Genomic DNA, 14,068 nt, shown 5'->3' on the forward strand with positions numbered 1-14,068 from the left:
ATTTTTTATAATGAACTTATTAAAGTTATTTTTTAAAAATAGTATTTTAAAGTTTAGTAAATTAAATTAAAAGTAATTTTCAATAGTTATAATTAATAATAATTTTGTTTGATTAAATAATTTTTAAAATTTAAAATTAACATAATAAACATAAATAAAAAATATTTTGATCAAAAATAAAATTTAATATCAATAATTTAATTAAGGATAAATTTCAATATTTATTAATATATAAAATTATTTTAAACATTTTAATTTTGATAAATATAAATTAATTTTTATAAATATTTAAAAATTACTATAATTTTTTAAAATTACAAATACAAACCCATAATCCGATCCATCCTTTCTTACATAATGTTTTGAGTATTGCTAAGCAAAAAATGACGTGCTTATATTTTTTAAAATACAAGCACTTTTTTTTGTGACTATACAAATATCTGATTTTAAAAGTGCAAATACCTTTTTAAAATTTTTTTTATCAAAATAAATTTATATATATCTTTACATATAGTTGACCCAATATCATCCACCCTAATTAATAATTAACGACTAGAGAAAAAGTAGAGATATGAAACGCACATATTCATTTAGTTTTCTTTGTGCCTTAATTTTCAAATATATAATTTTTGTAAATTTAAAAATTAAAAAGTATATACTTATTTTTTAACTATTGAAAATATTTGGTCAACAAATAAATTCCTTAAAATATATACTAAAATATAATTATAATTAAACTATAGTATGCTTCAATTTCTAAAAATAACTATGTCAAAAACATTTTAAAGTTAAGAAAAAGGAAAAAATATATATTATTCTCAAAAATAACAATTTCATATACCTTAAAACAAAAATAACCTCCTACAAATTTTATTAGTATTTAGTCTTTATCTAACAAAAAATACTATGTATATACAAAAAGTTAATAATGTATTTGTATATAAATATACAAAATATTTGATTTATTTTTATTATATATTTTATATTTTATATTTTAATATAAAATTTATAAGATGATTATTTTAATAGCTCATTTTTTACGTACATCTAATATAATTATTATCAAATACTTTCATTGTTAACTTGTAATTTTATTGATTATTTTTAATATAACACAGTAAATATAAAAGAATCATATAGTTAAATGATTAAAAAAATGTAATTTTGGGTAATGTATAATTTAAAGAATTTGATTTTGATGAACAAATAATTTTACATACATCTAATGATATAACTATTCATAAAAAAATCTAACAATATAACACCACATTAAAAAAAATAACTATTTTTTATATTTTTTGGTGACTAACTATTTTTTATATTGATCGCATTAAAAATTATCCAAAAAAACGAATATAATTACATAATTGTAACTAAATTTGATTGGCCTAATAGTTAGTTCACTAGTCCCCTTAAGCAAGTGATAGAGGTTCGAATCCCGCTTTCTACATACAGCAACCCATTAGCTAGCGACAAACTCTTAAATAAAGTTTCGATTTACGATGAATTAGTCTTTGGTTTACCGGACATCGAATTCCATCTTATGCATAAAACAATTTTTGGCCAATATAAAAAAATAAAACTTTTATCCGCAACGAATTAATTTCTGAATGACGAGAATAAAGAATATGGTAAAAAATAAAAAAAATTATAATTATATAAATTATTTTATACTATTATTTGATCAAAATTAAATTAGAATTTAAATAGTAAAAAAAAATGCTAGAGCTTTTGAAGAAAAAACGTGGTAGGTATGGGACCTAGAATTGAATCATAGATTCATAGGTTATAAGAGTAATTATAATTGAAAATTGATTTGATTAAAAATATAATGTGCGCCTGATCCAACAAAAACAAATAAACCAACGACATCCCCCGCTCCTTCGAAGGCATCGTCACACTTTTAAATAAAAACGCTTTTGCGTTTGCCTCTTCAAACTTGCAATTAATCCTTTCATTTCATATTTTTGAACACTCATTCCAAATTGAACCACCTTCCTTTCTAATTAATTAATAATCACGCATTTAATTCTCGGATTTTCATTCATCCATATTTTACTTTTGAAAATAATTGGAGACTAGAAAGTACGCGTTGCATTTCAGTTACACAATTCAAAAGGTTTCATCGTTCATCATTTCTTTGGCTCTCACCTTCGTTCTGCTGCTGCTTCAACTGGTTTTATTTTGACCGTTTGGAACCTTGTGAGTCTCTCTCTCTCTCTTCTTCTTTTTGTTTGTTTCTTTTGTAACAAAGAAAATTTCGAATCTGAAAAGGTTTTATTTTGATTTGTTTATTTCTTTCTTTTTTGTGTATTGTCAAGTTCACTCACTCAAGAAGCCGCAATCAACTCCCCTGAATTCCAGGTCTTGAGCATTTTCTTCAAAAATAGGGTTTCGTTTTTTTAATCCCCGGTTGATTCTTCTATGTAAGTTGATGGATGATAGTATTATCATATTTGTTATCTGTTTAATTTAATTTTCTTTTAATTGCTGATTGTTGTGGAAATCAAGTAATCAGTGTTTCATTTTTATGTAACATCATGGTTCAGCTATACTAGTTTATACCTTAGCTTTTCTTTCTCTATTTTTTCCCCCTTTTTAATTCCATCTTATTTTGTTTGGTTGCTTTTTCATCCCCAAATTGGTGAATTTGCAACAATGGTTTGATTTTACCTTTATTGAATTTGTGGTTTACGTCTGCATTGTTGGTTCAGTGAGGCCTGAGTTAAATTGTGGAAAAGCTGGAAATTTGATGAGTTTGAGATAGCAGGCACAGAAAAAAGTCCTACTCATGAAGAAACTATTATTTTTCAAATCCTCTGCATCCAGCGGTGGAGGCAACAATGTAGCTACTCCAAAATCAACAAACAAGCAGACATTATGGGAGAATTCATCAGATAATGGAATGAATAGTCAGGCTCATGGAAAAGCTGAAAATTATTCCCAGGGCCCCAAAGGATTGTTCTCCAAATCTCGAAAACAAGTTTCTGATACTCATAGTTCTTGTGCTGGTCCAGCTCTTAGAAGGAGCAGGTCATTTTCGTCCGCTGCCTACCACTTGAAAGATCCAAGTAGATCTCCTTCTAGTAGCATTGCTAGTGATCCGTATCATCAGTTTGAGCATTCGTCTCGGTGAGAGTCAATTACCTTATATCGAAATAATATCTTGACTAAAAAGTTTAATTTATGCATTTTGTTGCTTGTGTTTTGCTCGTTATTTCGTTGAACTTTCTGTGTATCTATCAGTTGTCAGGCTCTTAACTCTGAGAAGCAAAAGAGGGATAAGCCAGCACAATTTGCAGTATCTTCTAACCACAATTCCAATGGATACGAGAGACCTGGGTCCCATAGTTCTTCACGATCCCATCATGATTTATCTGGGAACTCTTCGACTTGCTCTAGCAATGTTTCAACTAAGGTTGTAGACCGTTATATTGATGGGGAGCAGCAACTGGAGGACAGTAGACCCAGGAGCAATTCACATAGTTATAATTCTGGGCATGGAAATTATGGTGTGATGCTGCCCCCAAAAATTCAGCTCACAGCACCTAATTCACCAACAGATGGATCCAAAGATAAACCAAGGGCTCACTCATTCAGAGAAGCCAAAGTTAGTCGTCCTCGCCTCTCATCTCGAGATTGGATGGAAAATGGGTTTGGACATGAATCACCAAGGAGTATTGCAAAAAATGTCATTGAGAGACTTTCTCAGTCTCGTGATCTCTCTAAAGCTAGGTCAAAGGATTTGGATCTTGACAATCCAATCACAATCGAAGATATCTATGCAAGATCAGTGAATGGGCACTATGACTCTGATTTGGATGACACCCCACCAAAAAGTTATCTGTTGGATGAACCATTCAGGATGACAAATGGTTATCATGGCATGAATGGCATTTCTGAGGGTATAAGCTGTGATGAAGTTGATGCTGATGCTGATTCTGATCCAGAACTAATGAGAAGGTCAAGGGAAGCTGAGGAGAGAGTTATTCATCTTTCTAAGACGTTAGAACGAGAAAACTTTTTCCCTGATGGTGGTTATGATGTGCCAACACTGATTCAGACAATCAGAAACCTGGCAGAGGAGAAAATAAGCTTGGCTCTTGAAGTTTCGACCCAACTAAGGTCTCGAATCTCTGACAGAGCATCTGCTAAGGAAGATCTTAGACGTGTAAAGACGGAACAGGAGTTCCGAACTCAACGACTTGAGAAAGAGAAGAACGAGATGCAGTCTGCATTGGAAAAGGAACTGGACAGGAGGTCAAGTGACTGGTCGTTCAAGCTTGAGAAGTTCCAGTTAGAAGAACAAAGGCTCCGTGAACGTGTTAGAGAGCTTGCAGAGCAGAATGTATCACTTCAAAGGGAAGTCTCCTCTTTTGGTGAGAGGGAGATGGAGAGCAAACGTGTGATGGCATACACTGATCAACAGCTCAAGGGATTGACTGAAAAGACAGAGAAAATGGAAGAGGAGATTGTTGATTTGCAGCAAAATCTCTTAGAACTACAAGAGAAATATAAGATAGCAGAAGAAAATCGGGACTGTATTCGAAGAAATTTTGAAGAGAAGGATAAGGAGTGCAAAGAGTTACAAAAGTCCTTAACGAGATTATTAAGGACTTGCAGTGACCAAGAGAAGACAATTGCAGGATTACAAGAGGGCTTTAATGTGGAACTTGAGACAAACAAATCTAAGGAGGGCGTTGATAAGCACATTGCCAAAATGCAAATGGAGCAGATGAGGTTAGCCGGAGTAGAATTGGCCTTGAGAAGGGAACTAGAATCCTACAAGGTTGAAGCAGATTCTCTTCGCCATGAGAATATAATTCTGTTAAACAGATTGAAAGCTGATGGTAAAGAATGTTTTGTCGCAACTTATAAATTAGACAAAGAACTGTGGGCCCGCGTCTGCTGCCTTCAGAATCAAGGCCTAACAATGCTGAATGAAAGCACATCTCTGTGTTCTAACATGATGGAATTCATTAAAGGGAAAGGAAGTCATCTTCGTCAAAATATCCAACTGGATAGAGAAGTCATTGGAAACGGTTTAGATGCGCAGTTTATTCTTGAATCTGAAACAAAAATTCAGGGACTTAAAAGTGGTACTGATCGCTTAACTAGGAGTTTGCAGACAATGTCTTCTTTGATGAACGAAAAGTCAAATCCATTGACTTCTAAATTTCAGTCAGAATGTATAGATGCTGATAAATCAACTCAACTGAATGATCAATCATCTGAGGTGAGGTTCTTCCGGAAATTTTTCTGTTGTATTCAAACTAAACTAATATAGACCTTTACTTGCACTATTGTGTTTATTTATTTTAAACCTTTTTTGAAGTTCCAACTTATTTATTTACTATTTCATTTTCATTTTTTTTTGGGTGAACTTCTCTGTTCTTATCATATGGAACATGTTGTTTATGTAGGATATACTAAGAACTGAGCTTAAAGCAGAATGTTTGGTAACAAGTTTATTACGAGAAAAGATGTACTCTAAAGAGCTCCAAGTTGAGCAGATGCAAGCTGAACTGGCTACAGCAGTAAGAGGAAATGACATACTTAGATCTGAAGTGCAGAATGCTATGGACAACCTTTCAAGTGTAACACATAAATTGAAGGACCTTGAACTTCAGGTTACTCAGCTATATTGAAATTTTGTTAAAATTCAGCTAGTGTATATTTGCTTCTTGATGAAATTTTGTCATCTTTGTTAGTATTTTTTTTCTTCCAACGGCTAGTATTTCAACCATTCCCCCAACCCCATGTGAAAAAATGACGTTTTTCCTTGTTTTGGTTCTATTGTAATAGATGATGAAGAAAGATGAGAGTATAAACCACCTTCAAAGTGATCTTCAAGAGGCTACGAGGGAGTTAACAATAATGAGGGGAATGTTGCCCCAAGTGTCAGAGGACAGAAATCGTTGCTGGGAAAAAGTGAAACAGTGTAGTGAGCAGAATATGCTGTTGAAGTCAGAGGTCAATGTATTGAAGAACAAGATAGAGACACTTGAAGAAGATATACTTGTCAAAGAAGGTCAAATAACAATCTTGAAGGATTCCCTTGGCAAAAAACCCTTTGATCTCCTTAGTACTGATTCCATGCATGAGTTTTTGATTAGATGATTACACCTGTCAAATCTTGTTCCTATCACTTAGGACAAATAATTACATTGTTCATAGTTGCCTATATCTCTTCAGAATTGTTGGTCTTCTACAATGTCTTAAAGTTTTTCTTTCTTTTTCCTTTATCGTTTTAGTTTCTTATATACTTGGTGTAAGATTTGGACAGAGGAGTAAAAGAATATATAGAAAAGTCCTTTTTGACCTCTCATCCCTTGAGAGGTTTTATTTTCAGCCTCTACAAGCTTGTTCCTTCACTCATTTCAATTTTTTAATGTTTCATCCTTAATTAATGTGTCCCTTTAGCTATTTGAGGATTCTTGCAAATTGCTGTTTGCTGTTTGTCTTTAGAGAAACAAATGCTACAAATCCAAAGTTACTGGAACAAAGACTCATTTCCAAGTACACATTTTAGAATAGCCCAATACCATTTTTACAAGATAAAGCATTCATTGTTTTTATGAGAAGAACATATAATTGATCATACACCAGAAGTTGTAATACCAATAATGTGACAACATATATAACCAGGGGTTTATATGAGCCTTATCATGAATATAACTATTCTATTTTATCTGTCTCTATTCTATTCTAGTTTGGTATGGTGCTGATAGGCATATACCCTTAACTGGTCCAATTAACAGAAGTTGGCCCCCAAAACTATAATGATGCAGCTTTCCAGAAGTCAATTGGCTTCCTTTGCTGTAACAAAAATGAACATATTCTCTGCATTAGGGAATATAGATTGGAAAAGCTCTACTTCAATAAAAGCAACCCTGAAGCCCATATATTAGTATCACAACTGTTACCTTAGCAATTGGCATCTTCTCCCTTATAGAATCAACCAATGATAAATCAATATCAGCTACCACAATGCCAGTGGACAATCGATCTGAAACAGAATAATGAAAATGAAGCATGGAAAAACCAGTAACTATGGGTTAAGCAACCAGAACACAACGTCAAAACTCAACATCTGAAACATCCAAGATAAACTTCACCAACAAATGTTCTTACCTGGTAATCGGCCAACAACAGTTCCCCAGGGATCGATAATCAATGTATCACCATAACTCTCTCTTTTCTCATTGTGTTTACCAGCTTGTGCAGCAGCTATGACCTGATCAATTCATCAAATCATTTCTAAAAAAAATAAGAGGCTAATAAGAAAACAGTTTAATATATTTCCCGATACACATTTCTTAATAACTTCTATACCTTTAATGTATCGACAATGAATACTTACATAGCATTGATTCTCAATTGCACGAGCACGAAGAAGAATCTCCCAATGTGCTTCACCAGTCACTTTAGTGAACGCTGAAGGAACCAGTAATACCTGAAAAATAAAAGGAGTGGTTTACAAAACAACATATCTAAGCAGAAAAGAAAGATCTCCACGGAACACCTGTGCTCCATGTTGGAAACGTAACAACTGATAAATCTCTGGAAATCTCAAATCGTAGCAAACAGTGAGGCCCAATCGCCCAATAGGACTGTCTACTGCAACAACATCTTTGCCTGAAACATCAACAGCAGAAGATGTTCATATGAACAAAACCAACTCTCAATACATAGTTGCTAATCTTCTTTATCAACATCCTCCTCCCACAAAAAGGGAAAACTGCAGCTCTGCAGTTTCAGGTAAAAGGAAATATGATCTGAATTACTATAACCAATAGAGGCATGTGAACAGTCCAACTGATCCTTATATTTTCTAGTACGAAAACAGCATGCAAGCCTAAAGGATCCATAGGCTCTTTCTTTTAATTTCAAAAACACTTAGAAAACCAGAAGTTCCAAGGAGGGCTAAAGCAAGACAGAGACTCATCTACTTTTCATACTACCTGCTTCTGTAAATCTACTTTCTTTATATACCCTTCCACCAGGAACATCTACATCAAACCTTCACAAGAGGTAGAGAGAAGAAAAAAAAAATGTCATATTGTTTGTACAAACATAACTAGACAAACAAATAGCAATAAATTCCTCATATGGCATGTTATATCTAGGAGTAGATAAATGGGTATTCTCTGTAAGGAACTATCTAATATCAATTATATCATTGTTATCTAACACTAGTAATGCAAGTAGTTGGGCTTCCATTACCATTTTGAGCATTAATTTGTACGTTAGTTTTCAGCTTTGATCAATTGATATGAATGCCCCTATATTTCTCTAATTCTCCCCATTCTCTAATTCTTTTTCCAAATTTCTTGGTTTAAACATCACTCACTCACACACTTTCTCTCAAACACATACTTTACACTTGTGTTTGCATGACAAACTTGCAACAATATGCATGCAGATAGTGCAAAAAGAAATCCTCAAAACCACAGTTGATGGAATCAAACACACTATTGACAATAATTTAATAATCTTACAGGTGTATCTTTCTATAAGAACTTCTAATTTCCCCGGTATCATCCACCACGACGTGAGTATTACACAAGTGTTCATCATCAGATCCTTTTTCTTGAAAGCCTCCAAGTGACAACCAAATGCTGGATTCTCTGCAGTGGTTCAGAAGTGGCAACTCAGTTGCATTATCAAAGATGTCTTGGCAGTAGTTATCATCATGCACAAAATGCAAAAACCGCAAAGTAAAACCATCAGCAGCTACTTTATCTTAAAAACACATCACTTCCTAATGCCTATGGTGATATAGGATCATGAGGTACCTTGCCAAAGAGCAATATTTGTTCATGAGTGGGCCATTTAAAGGTTCAGCAATGCTAACACTATCTCCATCCTTGGCACCAACATAAGAGAAAGCTTCAGGAAAGCAAAGCAATTTTGCTCCAGCTGATGCTGCTTCCTTCATACCCAGCAAAATGACTTCAAAGATCAGCATGATAATGATGCCAATAAAACCAACTAATTCTTGAACAAACACAACAAAGGAAAAAAAAAATTCAAAATTTGTTCCCATTTGGCATTAATCTCTCCCAAACAAAATAAACTATTTGATAAATTGAAGGCAAGCAATATTATATCAAGACTTTCCTCATACCAACAAATAAAGGGGAATGATGAGAGAGAGATACATGCAAATGATAGCAAAATTGTGCAAAATAAAGGGGACCCATAAGATATTAGAGATGAAAGAATGGAACTTTGAGAAGAAAAAGGGAGAATTTCACTTTGACAAGACGTGAGCAAGTGGCGAAATTGGCAGCGAGGTCGTTGATGGAAGTCATCTGAGCGGCTGCGACTCGGACTGAGTTGGACGGCATGGTTGACTCGCCGGACACACAGAAGCGTGGAAGAAGAAGGCGAGTGTAGATTCTACCAATCACATTCACCGGCATGGAAACTAGTTTGTTTCACTTTGTAGGAAGCAATTTAAGGTAATATGTTTTTATAAGATTATAATTAAGATGTTAAAATATTTTAAGTATAATTTTGATAAACTGATCATGTAATTTTATGTTATTATTTAATTATATTTATATTTTAGATAATTATTTATTTTGTAGATATAAAATATAATTATTTTTTATTGATATAATATTATATAATTAGATTTTTGTATAAAATTATTTTGTACAAATAATATATCAAAATTAAATTTAAAATATCATATTAAATTACTTTAATTTTATTATATTGATAGTATAAATATTTTATATATTCATTCAATTATATTTATTTGTTTGGATAACTATTTAAATAATTAATGTAAAAAATAATTATTTTTATTGATTTATCATTATGTAATTAAATGTACGTATAAAATTGTTTTACACTGACAGTCTATTAAAATTAAATTCATATTAAATTTAGTTAAATATATTAAATTATTTAATAATTTATGATTATTATTTTTACGTAAAGATGAAAATAATGAATAGTTATTTTTGTACAAATAATTTTGTTTGTTCATATAGAATTTTCAATTATAATTTATATTTCATATGAATATAACATTTATAATTTTATTTACTTGTAAAATCATTGAGATATTTAGTTATTAATTATATTTTTAAGGTAAATACTACTGAAATTCTCAATTATAGGCTAGTATTTTAATTTTGTTATAAATAAAATAAAAATTACATATATTCATATAAAAACAATACATACATAATAACTAGTTTATCTACACAAAATATAACTAGTTAATAATATAGCAAATTGTAAACTTATTATTTTTAACTTTAGTTTTTTTGAAAAAGTGTTGTCAAGATGGCTGCATTAAAATTTGAAGTATCAATACAAGATGCAAATTAAACATAGGAGAGAGTTTGTCCCCAAGGTTCAAAACCAGAGCATCTGAAGGAACTGGACAACTAAACATGTCCACCTTAAGGATTATAATCTTAAACACAATACAATATATATGGTAGCAAATTAAACTAGCAGTATGATTATGTGAATCAACAACATAATCACCATGCTTCCTTTTATATGTATGAATAAAAATATTACTGCTCTGATAGTAAATTGTAAGATATATGTAAATACTTCAATGACGATGTTTTCGCATAAAAATCATATTGTGAATCGATATAGTTCAATCAATATATTTAGTTAAGTATATCAATTTATCTAATAATTTACAATATCTGATATGAAGATATCATAACTAAAGTATCTACTTTTGAAAATAACCTTATCTTTGATAATAAACTTGCTCCAGCATAGTCATTCTACACAAGTCAAACATGAAAAAGAAAAATTAAAAAAAAAATCAAACACAAGCATGCATACACCAAAATATTTCAAAGCAACGTACTACGACATAACATTCAGTTTTCAATAAAGAATTAAGTAGTTGAAAACATAAATTATATAAACAAAGTGAAGAACACAGAGATATCAGTATATAAACCTGGCAGCCTTAATGTAAAAAGAAAATCTGGTTACGAAAAAAAAAATCAGCTACTAAATAAGTTACATGTATAAAATATATTAAAGTACAAAATATATATTGAAAATAAATTAAATAATATATATTTATATAATAAATAACTAATTTAGTTATTTTTTTTGTGTGCACATATTATTTTTCTAAATAAATTGATAATGATGGGAAGTGATCAATATTTAATAGGTACTAATAAATGTAAGATTTGTATAATTATACTCTAACTAAGATATCTTAGATTCAGGTATTAGAAATATCAATTTTTTTTATGTATTATATAATAAATAATATTTTAGAAGAGAAAATTATGCAATAAACATATTTACATAGACCATAAACCGATTCTTTTGAGATTCTAAAAATGCCCATGAAGTCAATTATGCAAAGTTACAAGATAGATAAAAAAGAAATTTCAGCATTTTACATATTATTAGCATTCTATTATGCCAAAAGGATCCTTAATTAAACTTCTGATTCTGCAGCTGATAGATTTATGGTGCATCTTTAATTTTTTTTTTCCCCTTGTCTTTGCTTCTGATCTATATGACAATTTACACATCTTACTTATTAATTGCTGCAACAGATATTGAATGATGACTAATAGATAATTTGTCAAGACAGATTTATGTGTTTATTAAGAAAAGTTAGAGAATTTCTCCCTCAATAAAACATAATTAATTAATCTTGACAGAAAGAATAAAAATAGTATACATGCATATGATATATGGCAAAATCATAACTTTGAGATTGATAAATATATAAACAAAAGATGAAGCTCTAAGCATAATAAGTTTCCACAGGTTATATATTAATAACAATGAATTCATGTTACACAATTCCGATTTACATTATTATTACATGCATTGAGCTTGAACTTAAGAAGCAATGTCCCCTTTCCAGTCAAACCAAGTTGATGTTCATAATCATCTTCATTTCCATCTTTACCCTCATCACAACCCTTTACCTCATCATTTTCAGAATAAGGCCCCATTTGCAGCTGCTGCTGATGAGATCCTTCAATGGCAGCTGCATAATAAAACTTGTTCATCCTATAGATCTCTTCTACTGTACAATGCCTTGCATCAGCTAAAATATCCGCCATTGATCGTTTCTTGCATCTCCCTCTACGCCTTCTGCGTTTATCTTTCACTCCTTTATTAGACAATAATGATACCATTCTTGGACTTGGACTAGTTTTATGAACATGAATTGATGAACTTATTGGTTGGATATCAAGTACTTCATCATCTTCTGCTACATTATTAGTGACAGGAACAATGCAATTATTGTATTGATTATCATTATTCCCCTCTTCATCATCATGAAATGAGGTGCCATAGTCATTATTCTTGATATTGCTATGTGTTTTGCAAAACTCAAAACCATCTTTGCTATCATCACCATTATCACCATGGGAGTGGATCAAGTTCTTTGAAGAACAACCTTTGAGTGATTCATCTTCACAAGTTTGTGGTGAAAACAATGGTGGCAACACATCCCTGATATCGATGCCGCGGCTTAAACACATGTGCAAGTACCTCTCAGGAAATGGCCAGCTATGGAAGATGCTTCTATGACGCCAAGCAAGAGCATATTGTCTGCATTATTGAAGCATAACAATATATACATACATCATTATCACTTTAATTATTCATTAATCTTTTAACTATGGCATATACATCAACAATTTTTAACCAGATACCAAAAATTGTTCATGTTTAATTATAACAATATTCCACAAACAATAGAGAGATGCAAAGCAAAGAGCAAAGAGCAAAGAAAAGAAAATAGAGAGTTAAACAGAGAATAATCATAAGCTTAAGTGGTGTAAGAAAGAGCACAAAAAACCTACAACTAACAACCACTTCAAAGCATAGAAGCTAAATATAGTGTAAATCAAGAAACAAATCCGAATATGGAACATGCAATAATGGGATAATAATATGTTAATATTAATAAAAGAAATTATTATACATTTAATAGATACTCTTATGGTGACATTTTTTTGAAGTACCTTATAGAGAAGGGTTTAACATCTGCTTCTGCGTTCGTTTTCTCAGAACCCATTTCTTGTTGCAGAGATTTCGAATCCGCAGGTGGATTTTGTTGGTGGGACGACATTGTTTCCTACAAAGATTGCAACTTTGAAATTCGATCGCAGAATAGTCACTGCAAATTAATAATTTAACGAAAACCTAAGCAACCCCAGTTTCTGTTTATAGCTTCTGGAGTCTAAACGTAGATGCAGACCAAAAACTCCATAAAATCACCGAGTCTCGTAGCTGAGAGCGCAATACCCTCGAGCAGAAAAAGACAAAAATCAGAGTCTTTGGGGGCGCAGAATATGCATGTGGGTACCCCAAAAGATGAAAAATTTATGCAGAGAACTCGAAGAAGAGAGGATAGCGAAACATGAAACTTTTGGAGGGTTACGCTGTTGAACAACACTACAGAGTCAAGGTGGAAACTTGGAGTTTCAGAGGAGTGAAAAGACCAAAAGGGTCAAGAAAACTAGGTTACAAATGGAGGGGGGACATAATCACATAACCACGATTTGAATGTCCAAAAGAAATGGAAAAAAAAAAAAGAAAGAGAGAGAAAGGAATGAGTAAACTGAATGAGAAGTGAAGTGAAGTGGAGTTAGCAGGATTTCAATAGTCACTTTTTTGGTGCTTTCTTTTTTGGGAGCTACTCAAATGAAGATGCAAAAAACATCTTTTTATGAAGATGCTTTGTATAAAAGTGTGATTTATTGATTTGGCCACACTTTAAATAAAAACAACACTTTTATAACATATCAAAATCTAACCCTACACTCCATCATCTAAGGGTCAAAAAGAAAAATCATCACATGAAGATAATTATAATATCTTCATGGGAGTACCCACCTTCTTTTTTTTCTCTAATTCTTCTTTTATTGGTGTTTTTGTTTTGGTCTTGGTTGTAGTTGACTTCATTTTAATTTGTACAACTAACAGTGTAACTAAGGGAGGATTACTTGTGTTAATTAATGTTAATCTTTGCTGCTATTTATACAATAGAGAAAAGAGAAAGCTTTTAGTGGGATATGGAAGCCACTCC

At 31.7% G+C, this 14,068-nt stretch overlaps 3 protein-coding genes across 8 annotated transcripts; 1 reads left to right on the forward strand and 2 right to left on the reverse strand.

The window, feature by feature from the left end:
* The first annotated feature begins 1,800 nt into the window (after positions 1-1,800).
* Positions 1,801-6,345, forward strand: LOC112712344 (uncharacterized). Of its 6 annotated transcripts, none has more exons than XM_025765207.3 (6): positions 1,801-2,202; positions 2,322-2,426; positions 2,715-3,132; positions 3,247-5,236; positions 5,424-5,630; positions 5,806-6,345. In XM_025765207.3, exons 3-6 carry the CDS (start codon positions 2,792-2,794, stop codon positions 6,118-6,120), a joined length of 2,853 nt encoding a protein of 950 aa, XP_025620992.1. In that variant the 5' UTR covers positions 1,801-2,202; positions 2,322-2,426; positions 2,715-2,791; the 3' UTR covers positions 6,121-6,345. The 6 variants fall into 6 exon arrangements, with proteins under 6 accessions (XP_025620992.1, XP_025620995.1, XP_025620993.1 ...); XM_025765208.3 differs by having other exon boundaries at positions 1,888-2,202; positions 2,322-2,364; XM_025765209.3 differs by having other exon boundaries at positions 1,892-2,202; positions 2,771-3,132.
* A 148-nt stretch (positions 6,346-6,493) lies between these two features.
* LOC112712346 (deaminated glutathione amidase, chloroplastic/cytosolic) lies at positions 6,494-9,482 on the reverse strand. Its single transcript, XM_025765213.3, has 9 exons — positions 9,261-9,482; positions 8,799-8,935; positions 8,502-8,630; positions 7,965-8,023; positions 7,526-7,638; positions 7,364-7,456; positions 7,135-7,237; positions 6,927-7,009; positions 6,494-6,819 (listed from the first exon to the last, which is right to left on the reverse strand). The coding sequence occupies exons 1-9, from the start codon at positions 9,426-9,428 to the stop codon at positions 6,778-6,780; spliced, it is 927 nt and encodes a 308-aa protein (XP_025620998.1). The 5' UTR covers positions 9,429-9,482; the 3' UTR covers positions 6,494-6,777.
* Positions 9,483-11,765: 2,283 nt separating this feature from the next.
* On the reverse strand, positions 11,766-13,667 carry LOC112712347 (uncharacterized). The gene is made up of 2 exons (XM_025765214.3): positions 13,002-13,667; positions 11,766-12,585 (listed from the first exon to the last, which is right to left on the reverse strand). The coding sequence occupies exons 1-2, from the start codon at positions 13,106-13,108 to the stop codon at positions 11,811-11,813; spliced, it is 882 nt and encodes a 293-aa protein (XP_025620999.1). The 5' UTR covers positions 13,109-13,667; the 3' UTR covers positions 11,766-11,810.
* Positions 13,668-14,068: the final 401 nt, after the last annotated feature.

The sequence above is a fragment of the Arachis hypogaea genome, chromosome 9, assembly GCF_003086295.3.
Source record: "Arachis hypogaea cultivar Tifrunner chromosome 9, arahy.Tifrunner.gnm2.J5K5, whole genome shotgun sequence".
Classification (NCBI taxonomy): Eukaryota; Viridiplantae; Streptophyta; class Magnoliopsida; order Fabales; family Fabaceae; genus Arachis; species Arachis hypogaea.